The 12,027-nt window shown below is 30.9% G+C and overlaps 2 protein-coding genes across 2 annotated transcripts; both read right to left on the reverse strand.

Moving 5' to 3' along the window:
- Nucleotides 1-23: 23 nt before the first annotated feature.
- On the reverse strand, nucleotides 24-2,386 carry LOC106100452 (phosphatidylinositol glycan anchor biosynthesis class U protein). The gene is made up of 3 exons (XM_013279310.1): nucleotides 1,511-2,386; nucleotides 1,106-1,377; nucleotides 24-685 (listed from the first exon to the last, which is right to left on the reverse strand). The coding sequence occupies exons 1-3, from the start codon at nucleotides 2,272-2,274 to the stop codon at nucleotides 432-434; spliced, it is 1,290 nt and encodes a 429-aa protein (XP_013134764.1). The 5' UTR covers nucleotides 2,275-2,386; the 3' UTR covers nucleotides 24-431.
- A 493-nt stretch (nucleotides 2,387-2,879) lies between these two features.
- Nucleotides 2,880-7,519, reverse strand: LOC106100509 (circadian clock-controlled protein-like). The gene is made up of 6 exons (XM_013279376.1): nucleotides 7,304-7,519; nucleotides 5,962-6,131; nucleotides 4,229-4,299; nucleotides 3,900-4,039; nucleotides 3,536-3,685; nucleotides 2,880-3,426 (listed from the first exon to the last, which is right to left on the reverse strand). Exons 1-6 carry the CDS (start codon nucleotides 7,368-7,370, stop codon nucleotides 3,269-3,271), a joined length of 756 nt encoding a protein of 251 aa, XP_013134830.1. The 5' UTR covers nucleotides 7,371-7,519; the 3' UTR covers nucleotides 2,880-3,268.
- Between the last annotated feature and the right edge of the window lie 4,508 nt (nucleotides 7,520-12,027).

Consider the following 12,027-nt stretch of genomic DNA (forward strand, 5'->3'; position numbering starts at 1 on the left):
GGCAACCTAGCATTACAAATTATATGTCTTTTGTATTAAATGTACATAATAAGCATTAAACTAAATATTCACTTTCTCTACAAGTTTTTAAATAAAAGGAGAGTAAATTTTTCAAGCCATATTCAGTCTTTAAGATATCAAAATAAAGAAGGGTAAACACACAATCACACTTTCAATATAATGACATCATTTGTGATTTTATTGTGATTTAAAAAAAAATTGTGGCCTAATATTTTCATGTCTGTCATAAATTTTAACTGTCACTAGAACTAATCTTTTTTTGCCACATCTATTATTATATGGGCATGGTGTAATAATGTATTAACTGGGCACTTATATATCATATAAGTGCCCAGTTCATACATTATTACACATATAAATGCTATATTTAAATATAGGAATAAATTTTGTTCTGCAATAAATGCAAGAAATTATCGCAAGACTAGTTTTGCAGGCTTCCCATCAATCTGTCTAGATGTCCCATTCTTTAACGTAAATTCTCTTTTTATGTAAGCAAACAATAGATCAGTTATAAGGAAAATTTGGGCAGTTGCAAATGAGAGGGTAACTCCGAAGAAAAAGTTCGCATTTGCTGAGCCGGAGTAAATCCACAGATGCCAGACAGTGGGTCCTAGTGCTGACGTGATGATGAAAGCACAGGCCACTATAAACTTTTGCTGCATGACTGAAAAGGATATAAGAAAAAATTTAAATAAAAAAATAATTTAAGACCTAATTAAATCCAAACCTTGCATACTTATTAAAAGATAAAGTAATTATGAATCTTAATTAATACTTAATTAAAAATGCTAAAGTTTAGATGGATAGATGTATGGACATTTATTACAATGTATATCCAAAAGGGCTCAATAGATTTCTCTCAGTATAGTCTAAAAGAATTAAATACTTCTACACTATGTTAGTAGCATTATACAAATAAAGTATTTTCTGTGTGGATGAAGTCACAGGCAAAAGCTAGTCTATCATAAAATATTTATATCAAAAGTATCAAGAAGTTTTTAATGTCTTAGATTTTGAACTCTTACACAATATTACTGAACTATTAAATTACACTAAATTGAACAATGAAACACAATATACTTACATGTAAACAGATGTTTCCACATTGGCAACAAAGCCAAGTAGAATCCAACATCACCAACACACGGGTATGATCTGAATATAGCCGACAATGCTATCAACACAGTTGCCAATAGTACTGGTTCTCTCCTAAACCGGAGTGTTAGTGGCACAATGTACAGAGCCAGCACATTTATTTGGAATGCACAAACAAACAGTAGTCTGAAGTGTTCAAACATCTCAGTGAAGAAATACCAAAACAAACCAATGTTAGGCTTTAAATCTGGGACTGATAATCTGAAAAAAAATTATTCATCATTACTACATGAAACTATGTGTTTAAAGTACCTTATTGTTAACTTTTTGATTACATCATGGCATGTTTTTTCTAAATTTTGTGTGTTAAAACTAAAATAAAAATAAACCTTACATGAATCCATAGGTATTGTACACATATTTATAAGATCCATCCATTATGAATGCTGAAATGTAGATGAAGAAACCCCAACAAAGTACAAAGACCAATAAGGTTCTTATGTATGAGCATTTATTACATCCTTTGTTAATATCTGCTAATAATATGGCTATAGGAACTATCAGCAGAACAGGATACAATGCTTGATGAGTGGCAAGGGCAATAAAAGCACAAGCCAGAATTCTTTGTCCACTTGTAGCGCCCCAAAGTGATGCTGCCACTAACATATTCTGAATAACTGTTGTCGTCATCCCAGCACAGTTCAGTACAGAGTAAGGATTAAAAAGATAAACCGATAAAACGTAATCAGGAGCTTCATCTAAACCAGATTTACTTAAAAGCATTGTTTTTGAATCCTTGTTAACTTCATCTTTTATTTTGTCCTGAGCATTCTTGAACAACGTCGCAAACGACTTTGATGTCTTATATAAAAGATGAGCTGTGATCAGGTCAAAAATTGTAAACAGAAGGGGCAAAATGTAAGGAAATTTCTTCATAAAAAAGTGAAAGAAAATCAGCATTAATGGAGACTCGTGGAACGAATCTCCTTCATATGGATTTATATTATTATCATAAAGATAAACACCCTCAATTAACCTCTTCCAGGAGTTTAAAGGCGTAGCAATTTCTACCCTATTGGCTATAATCTGCCAATAATCCATGTGAATAAGCCAGTATCTTGCTAAGCCGGCAATAACATATTTTAACATTAGACCCATTTTTATTATTAAATACTTTTTAACGTCCACATATACAGCACTATCACAAAATCATATTAACATTCAAAATTATTTTTTCAAATCACAATCAACACCAATCAATTGTCAAATCTTAACAGAGATGATACAAATCACAGATTATACAGATTTGCAGCAAGTTACAAAAGTACAGACATACCATTCAAAACTTATTCGATATTTTGATAAAACTAAAATCGATTCCTAAAAAAATTAATTTGAAATATCTTCCAAATAAATAAACAGTAATTTCAAACACATTTCTTTTTAACGTAATTACAGTTATCATTTTTTACAGAGCTTTTGTTAACTTTTCGTACTTTTTAAGTTGTGTCACAATAAGGATCTCTGTTTTTCTCTGATTTTAAGACCACTTTGAATTACGAATTATTAATAGATCCGATAATATTTTAGAGTTTTGTCGCATGCTCGAATTCTTCGAGAATTCGAGCATAGTCTTACTTTAGCCACACAAAGCCAAACCAGGAACAAGCGAACCTAAACGTTAATCTTCCCCAACTTTTTGCCCCCAACTAGCCCCGAGCGGCAAAAGCAAGGTATAAACATTATACTAAAATAAAACGAACTTTCGTCTATAAGTCTGTATTTTAATATAATTGATTTATAACACTTATCCGCTAAAATTGAGGTAATTACAAAAAGTTAAATAAGCTGTAGGTAATTTGTATACCATATTTAATATTGAAACATTTAGTAGCAACATTTTATAGTAAATTACCACTTACAATTTCTAAGGCCTTGGTTTATCTTACTATCACATATTTTTATATTGAAGTTGTTTTTTTCTTAATTTACATACATTTCTTTTATGCATAATAGTAAGACTACAGAGTACTCGATTTTTTCTTAAACTACATTCAATAAAATTATAATATTATACCCTAAACCTTTAAAATATTATCACAATAGGTAACCTTTCAGAAATATCACTATAATTAAGTACTAATTTCACAATTTAAGATTTCACGGGAAATAACTGGTTGTACGGTACTTTCAGGAAGATCTTGTTGGCGATACGGATTCCGATTTTATTCCAGTTGGCTTGAGCGAACGGCAACAGTTCGCGGTAAAGAAGTCTCCAATTCTCATTTGTAACACGTATGGCCAGGTCAGCTGAAATGAATAAATTAGTGTTTAATCTAACTAAAGTTCTTGTTTATCAACATATTAAAACTTCTTCTAAGGTTGTCAAATGTCGATAGTACGTTTTGAGAAAACTTACTCAATTCCTTGCTATCGGGATTTTCGTTAGTCATATGCGTGACCATATTGCCAACATCGGGTCGCATGTAGAAAGATGTAATTCTAACATAAGTTTCACCGTCGATTTGTTCAGGCGTGCCGTCCAATTTCCACGTGTATGTCAAGTCACCTGAGCCAGAAAAAACATTACAATAAATGTCATCAATAACAATCTGAATATTTTTTTACCATTACAAATAACTGATCTAATATTTCTATTCCTATGAAATTTCTCTTAGGGAACGTCCTCTTAGGGACTACGGCTAGTGGCACCTATGTAGGTCTTATATCAAAGCTTGGTTAAACTTGACACTTATATGTGGTAAAAAATTAAGGTTACTAACTCATCGTTGTGTTGAAGTCGCCGGAAGCGTTGACACGTAAAACGTTGTAACTTCCGCCACCACTAAAACGGCCTTTGCAAAATATTTGAGGGCTGAACATATCGATTTCCATATGAAAACTGTCATCTTCGGCGCGGAGTCTGTAAATTAAAAAACAAAAATATTTATATGGCTGTACATTATTAAAATAAAATGCTATTTTTCAATCTTATTTACTTCGAGTTTTTAAGACTAAGGATTGTACAATGTTTCATAAGAGCCTGATTCAATTGAAACACTGGTCGAGTATAAAAAAGAAAGTAACTAACTATTTAACAATTTATACAAACCTTACATCTTTTACCGTGGATTCTGTAACTCCTGCTACGTACGTGTCAGTCACTAAAACCTTACCCGAGATCTGTAGATAAAAATTTAGATTTAGATTATTGCAAATAGTGTAAATCACAACTTACATCTAAAGCTATAAATGTAATATGAATAACTTTAAAATATTTAATAAAATTCAAAGTTAAAATGACCTTACGAAAATATAATAGTATGCGTAATTTGAACATTTTGGTAGATTAATTGTTGGATTCTTGTATAATTTCAGACGCGTGATACATGTTGTGAAGCCTTGACTTTTTGTAATTATAAGGCCTTTTCCCTTGTAAAAGACGTAACTCGAAACAATGCCATGAAACGCGTCTTGATGCGATCACATCATAATAAGTCATGTGTTTATTTTATACATTCCTGTGCGTACCATCCTTCGACCACATCACCATTTAACATTAGGTGGATACGTGGTCAATCACTAGTTTATACTTTAGCTTTCGCAGGCTACTCTGTCCGCGTGACATTAAAAAAAATTAAGTAGCCCATATATTCTTCCAGACTATCATCTATCTATGTCAAATTTTATCGAGATATGTTTAGCGGTTTAGGCTACATACGCAAACAAACATCCATCTATCTAAACTTTCGCAATTATAATATTAGTAATACAAAAAATTGTAATAGTAACAAGATTAAAGTCGTATATGCTGTGCCACTCATAAATAATTTAATTGTTCAATCTACATCCAACAACTGGATATGTTAAATTCTGACCTCTAAAATGTTCTTTTAGTTTCTGTGCAATTAATGTTTTATACTTTAATTTGTTATATTCTATTTTTTATTCGCTATCAGTGCAAAACAGTGTTTTTATAACAATGTGTTATTTTATTTATACCTATTTAATTAATTTTGTTTACGAAAAAAATCTAACTACGTTCTTTATGAACGTCTTGTGTTAAGGATGACGATGCATTAGTCGTTAGATTGGTGTTTATAACAATAGTAATGACCCTAACTGCGCTTATACGGACGTGTAGGTTCACGTAACAATTAAATGTTACCTTGCCGTCATTTCATCAAAACATCCTTGACAAATAATAACTTAGTAAATTGCAACTACAATAATCACTGTATCAGCTTTAATTTTATGTTGAGGAAGTATTTTATTTTTTATGCACGTATTTTAAAAATGAACCAAACAGACATTTCTTTACGAAATTGCTCTTTATAAACATTTTCAAACAGAAGTCTAATCTATCTACCACAAGGTTAGGTTTACAGATATAATTTCTTTAGTATTTTAAAAGTGTGAATAAATTATCTTACTAATTTTACTTAATATTATAAATGCGAAAGTTAAGATGGATGTTTGTTAGAGTTTGTAGCCTTAACTACTGAACGGATCTCGATCGATGATCTGGAAGAACACATAGACTACTTTTGTTTTTTTTTTAAATTCCAAGCGGACGGAGTCGCGGACGAAAAACATTGTTAAAATACATTAAAGTACGGAAAATGAATGATGAATTGCTATTATTGTTCTGTTCAAATAAACAAAATATGACACGCAACAAAGATTTCTGTAAATAATATCAAATGTTTCTAATGGCATACATGCCTAGACAATAGAACAAATTCACTTGCATTGCATACAATTGTTTACAAATATCTTTACAATAGTATTTATTATAGTAAAAAAACAATAGTAAATTGTATCTATGTACGTGTAAACACTTACCTGGTTATTAGTGTATTCCATTTTCAGTTCTTTTTGATGATAGGGATCGATAGCTGGCACACCTAAATCTTTAATTCCACTCTTCATAGCTGCAAGACCCTTTTTGACGGCTTCTACTAGACAATCGTTGACATCAGGAGAATTTCTATCGCAAACTGGCACATATTGTGCTGAAAAGGAAAAATACTTCATCATTAGTTCATTACATCTTTGTGTTTACATTGAGGATTTGTGGTTACCCTAAGTAAAGGGTAACTGTGCCTTAGTCAACCACATTAGAATATCGAACCTGGACTTAACGACAAGTCCAGTCCTCAACCACTTCGTCAACGATGGTTCACCTATACCTCTCATTTGCTCTGCTTAGATTTAATCCTAGTAGAATACGAAAAAGAAGACGGAAATGTATCCTCTATTTTATAAACATCAAATTACAGCAATTGTTGTACAACTTCAGTCATAAAATGTCTTAACAAATAAGACACGGTAATAAAATTTATGATTCCAATAAACGTTTCTATTCACAATAGAAATAAATGATGCATCTAAAGTTATTTTATATTGCTTTATTTAAATGGAATAAGTAGTTATTTCATCGTATAAAACACATTCAATAATATCCGTGGACAAAATACCTTGAAGCATTTGTTTAAATCGAAATTAAAAGAACATTAATGAACAATCTCGATTAAATGTACATTTATATCAACCCTTAGATAAGTAGACTTGTTGTTGGTTGTTGGCATATGGGTATTAATTATACCACCAGGTGTGTGATGAATATTTACTGTGTCTATGCCCTGGTGAACAGTGAAGTCGAGGGGGTTTAGTGGGTAGGCTCCACGTCCTTCTCATTAGGAAGGTATGAGGAGAGTCCTACATATCCAGTATGTGTTTCCCCAAGACAATTAGGATGTGTAACGCATCCCCCTTCTTTAAAAATGGTTATTAAGGGATTTCTTGTCAATAGGACTTCTGTGATAAAACGTAATACAGCAAACAAACAAAATCAAGCTATTGTTGTTTGTAGCATCTAACCCCAGCATAACAAAATCAGGTCAAGATGATTCTAGAATCAAGTCAAGTTAAGCGGAAATAAGGAAAATTGTATTAAGGTGAAGGTTAACATGATATTCTTATTACAAAAGAACTTTTCTTTAAAGATAATATAAAAATTCTTACAAACACTTAACTAGTCTAAAGTTTCTATTTATTATGCACATAGTAATTAGAATAACATAAATTTAACGTAAATATAAATGGCAAATTTGTGTTTACTTTTAAATGTTGTTGAAGCGGTAAAAATAGAAATAAATAAAAAATATAAATTGTATATACTCACCAATATCAATAGCCGCATAACAATTACCTAACACTAGGAATAAACAAACTACAAATGCGTTATACATTTTACTTTATGTTCTAATTCTTGTAATCGAGTAATATTTAAAATAACGTTGTAGAGACCAGTACGTCGCAACGTCTTTAGGTAGATTGCAAGAGACGCTTCGTCGTGAGGTGTGGGAGCGAAGTAGCCGATATTGCACAAACACCTCGCTCTCAATGTCATCCACTGGTTATATGGAATACTCACGCCCATTATCTTTATTATTTTAAAATAAACAATCTTTTTTTTTCGACCTCACATTTAGTATTGTCTTAATTTTCTACAGACCACTTAAAAACAGATTTTCTATGTAAATAAGTTACGTTTTTGTTACGTCCACCGTAATGTTGCCTTGGTTTTTTACTGCTTTTCAACAAAAACATTTAAAGATATCATTTACCTACCGTATAACTCAAGCGTTTTTTTTTTCATATACATTTTTAAGCTCGTCTATTTTGAAGAAAATGCCTTAAATGTTTATACTGAAATATAAATCATTTTTATTCAAAAAAAGATGATTTCTTCGGTTGCGTTGATTCAATATTCCACCTATACCACTTTACTAGTACTCTGTACTCGTATAACTGTAAACATTAATTGTACAATAAAATTTAAAAACGCCTGTCAAAAAATACGATATAAAAATAAATGCAATATTTGAAAACAAGAAATAAATGAAGCTAATGAAAAACGGTAGGCGCCGATATGCAAAAACATTACTTTAACTTACTAAAAGGTGGCGTTATATTACAATCTCAATGCTTTTTATGTTTAAATGTTACAGCTGAACAACGGCAATTAAGCTCTTTATCCTTTTTTTTACTTTATACTATTAATTCTGATTTTATGAAATATTGGTAGAACTTAATTCTTTTTATAAATGACGTTTTGTTGTTTTGTTTATTTTAATGATAGAAAACATAGCAAAAATGCTCGATAATTAAATAACATTTTTATTATTGTTATTGCTCCGTTAGCAACGTTCTTTGCGGGATAGACTAAAACAATTACTACGCCTTATAAGTCACGGTGTAGATAAATCACATGTTAGGATAGCCGTAACAAGTTTCAACATTTAAACGTTTGCTGATTACTTTGTCTATTGTATATAATGGAATGTTGGAATTTACACACGTGCATCAAGTATGAAAATCAAAATAATTTCACTTTGTGCCACAATCCTGGTCATGAACTACGATGATTTTAAAAAATAATATAGTTTTTAAGTAGTTGTATAAGTAGCTTAGAAAAAAACATTTAATGTATGTGACAGAGGCGATTTTAATAGCGTTCAGTAGCAAAGGAACGCATAGACATTTCTTTATTTAACACTAACTTTCGCCCGTAACTCGATCCGAATTAAAAAAAAAATTACTAACCTATGTGTTCTTTCCGTCTACGTTCTACATCTATGGAAAATTTCATGGAGATCGGTTCAGCCGCTAAGACTGCAAACTCAAACATCCATCTAAACTTTCGCATTTATAATATTAGTAAGATAATTTATATGTAGAGTCTGGTAAACCGGTGTTTTACCAAAAGCTACAATAGGTTGAACATTTTGAAACAAGACACGGAACAAAAACCAATACAATGTTGCTTATAAAAGTGTCTGTACAAAATAGTCTGTAATTCATGAATTATTTCTTTCTATTTCCCTTCGTTTGCACCACTCATACATATATACACATAATACAATGCTGCTTATAAATATGTCTGTACAAAAAAGTCGGTTATACACGACTAATTTCTTCTTATTTCCCCTCGTTTGCACCACTCATACTATCTAATAAGAATTAGTTATTTGTAGGAAGAGGCGGAGTTAGTCTCGTTGCAATGAACAAGGCAATTTTTCCTGCAGTACACCGCGGTTTTCCGCGACTGTACTTATTAAAGTTCGGTTAATACTCTATATATACAAGTAGAACTTGTATTATTTATTGAAGCAGTTCAAATGATCATTAGTTCTAATAACGGAACTAAAGATTAATGATTACAATGTACGCGTTTAAGTCTAATGTATGAAGACTCAGGAGGGATGCACGTCGTGATTCTTGATAGAGTTTTTTGATGATTAATTTCTTGTAAATAGACGAATAAGGATACGTGACTTATCGTAGGTCTTAGATTCGATTCTCTTTTTAAACAATAAACTAAGTACGTGCTATTCTATGGTACAAATATAATTAACATATTTTTAGCATCTAAAATTAAAATGGTTTAGATTTATATCAATTAACATTCCAATCTATGATTAGAGTAAGTAACATTGCCCTCTTGTCTTGAATAAATTAAATCAACATAATTAACGTATTTGATTAATTGAATATTGACGAGTTACCAATGTGTCAATATAATTATTCAAAAATATGGTTACTCTTCAATAGAGTCTCTTAGAAATTTTATTATTGAAAGGTAAAATAAATATTTTGATCAAAGTTTTATATTTTTTAATCTATGCAAAAACCTTGTGTTAAGTTACATTCATTGTTGGGAGTATTCTTTAAATCTGAACTGAATAGTTCGATGTTACTTGTAACTTGTAATCGTTTTCTTCCAGTTATATTAATCATAGCGTATAGCTGCGCTATTAAGATTAATGAGTGTATTTACTTCGTAAGGTCGATAACCTTAACATAGGCTGCTTTGTGGTTTCGTATTCAGTATGACTGTGATTACGGTACTCTATCAAACGCATTCGTATCTCCTGCGACCGCAAATATCCAATAAAACTAAACCATAAATGCAAAGTAAAGGGATGACTGGAAATTTTGACTTTAAGGAAAAAACAACTGATAAGCTAACAATTATTTGCTGGACGGGAATCAATGTGTCTTTATGTTCTTTTATATTATTATATTACCTCGGAAGTCAACAATAGTAGCGAATGACTATTTTATTATACAAATCTTCTGTTATCTTACTCCTAACTGATATTGTAAATTGTAAATGCGAAAGTTTAGATGGATGTTTGTTAAAGTTTATAACCTAAACTGCTGCACGGATCTCATGAAAATTGGCATAGATGTAACGGATAGTATGGAAAAATACGTTGGTACTTATTATTTCTTTATTACATACGGACAGATCGCGAAATGTTATTACGAAAATCAGTACCTTTAAATGCCATTAAGAAAATAAACCAGGTTGACATTGCTGAGGATCGCTTCAAGGCATTTCGTTTTGTTCTGTTCTAATGACAGCTTTCTTTAATAAAACATTTTTAGTTCGATTTGGAGCTGTTACATTGATTATATATGCATGTAGATATCAGTTTTAATGTTTGCTGCAACTTAGCTTCCTGCTGAACTTAAAGCAAAGGCACAATTACAGAGCTGATTTATAATCGTGTTCATCGATAGGTCGGCACTAAATATCAGGCAAATCTAAATCATTCTTAGAAGCCATTAAAGTTTATTAAAAAAAAGACATCGAGTGCGTGACATTTTTTATTTGCCTCACTGACATTAAGGTGTAGCTGCTTGGAAGTTTTTATACTTAACTTGTTATATTGGATTCTGTTAATTCTGACGACAATAGCAGGTTTCCTGCGACGCACACCCTCACTACTGAGATTATTTTAACTAGACAATCAGTTTGCGGGTCGTAACTTGAAGAGACAATTACAACTTTATTATCTTGTTATTGTTTTTTAAAGTACACACCGTCTTTAATTTTCTGATTTTTTTTATCATTCTGGAACTATGATGAACTAATGAAATTTTGCTAATGCAAATAGCAACCTTAATTAATCAATTTTTAGGTTAAGATTAACTGTACTTTGTAATACAATGCAACATAGTTAGTTAAAAAATTATTCAGAAATATACCGATAAAGTACGGAAAATTTTGTTATTAAAAGTAATATCTAACATAATCTTAGTACAGGTTTTATTTCCGAATTAGTACAAGTAATGAGAACAGTTATAGTTCTAGTCACATTAACAAATATCGAGTTTGACGAGTAATTAATACCGAGCAAATATTTAATATTAACTTTTTAATTGCATTAGTGACATTCACTTAATATCTAATCCATTATTTATGCAATATTTGGACTTAACACTTTGCATTTCTGGCAACTTTTTACCATCTTTTACACCGGGATATTTACTGTCACAAAGAATTGTTAAATTGTCGGTAAAACAGTCCTTTTGTGTTGTTTTTGTATGAGGATTTCAGGGTGGTTTTAATCCATCAATAATTCTTATGTATATTAACACGTATCTTAATTTCATTTTATGCATTTACGATTGGATTATACCCTTTTTATATCCTAAAATTGAGTGGAAACACTTCCTAATCGATTGCTAATTCTTATACGTGTTTATGTCGAAGCTTTTAATTCCACTGTGAAAAACCCAAATTATATTTATTCATTACAAACAACGATTTTAGGGTTGTCCAAAATAAGATGAGAGCAATCTACCAGTATTTTATATTATAACTGTCATAGCTGAGTACGTTGCAATACATTAAAATTAATTAAAAAAAAAACACTGAACCTATGAAGTATTCATTTGTTTGGGGAATCAAAAATTAAAATAAAATGATAGTTACTTAGTCATATACACAGCATTACTAATAATTGTCAAAATTGCTAATTAAGTTCGTACTAATAATGTATTTATGTTAGTAGTGTTTATTCCCCATTTTTTATAAGGAGTAAACTATCTTGA

Source organism: Papilio polytes, unplaced genomic scaffold (assembly GCF_000836215.1).
Source record: "Papilio polytes unplaced genomic scaffold, Ppol_1.0 DF824047.1, whole genome shotgun sequence".
NCBI classification, from domain to species: domain Eukaryota; kingdom Metazoa; phylum Arthropoda; class Insecta; order Lepidoptera; family Papilionidae; genus Papilio; species Papilio polytes.

Excerpts from the sequence above, each read along its gene's own strand:
- LOC106100452 (XM_013279310.1), bottom strand. The coding sequence starts at position 2,274 with ATGGGTCTAATGTTAAAATATGTTATTGCCGGCTTAGCAAGATACTGG. Across the intron at positions 1,378-1,510 it reads TACAATACCTATGGATTCAT|ATTATCAGTCCCAGATTTAA; the intron begins GTAAGGTTTATT and ends ATTTTTTTTCAG. Across the intron at positions 686-1,105 it reads GTGGAAACATCTGTTTACAT|TCATGCAGCAAAAGTTTATA; the intron begins GTAAGTATATTG and ends TATCCTTTTCAG.
- LOC106100509 (XM_013279376.1), bottom strand. The coding sequence starts at position 7,370 with ATGTATAACGCATTTGTAGTTTGTTTATTCCTAGTGTTAGGTAATTGT. Across the intron at positions 4,040-4,228 it reads TCCACGGTAAAAGATGTAAG|ACTCCGCGCCGAAGATGACA; the intron begins GTTTGTATAAAT and ends TTTAATTTACAG. Across the intron at positions 3,686-3,899 it reads CGACTTCAACACAACGATGA|GTGACTTGACATACACGTGG; the intron begins GTTAGTAACCTT and ends TTTCTGGCTCAG.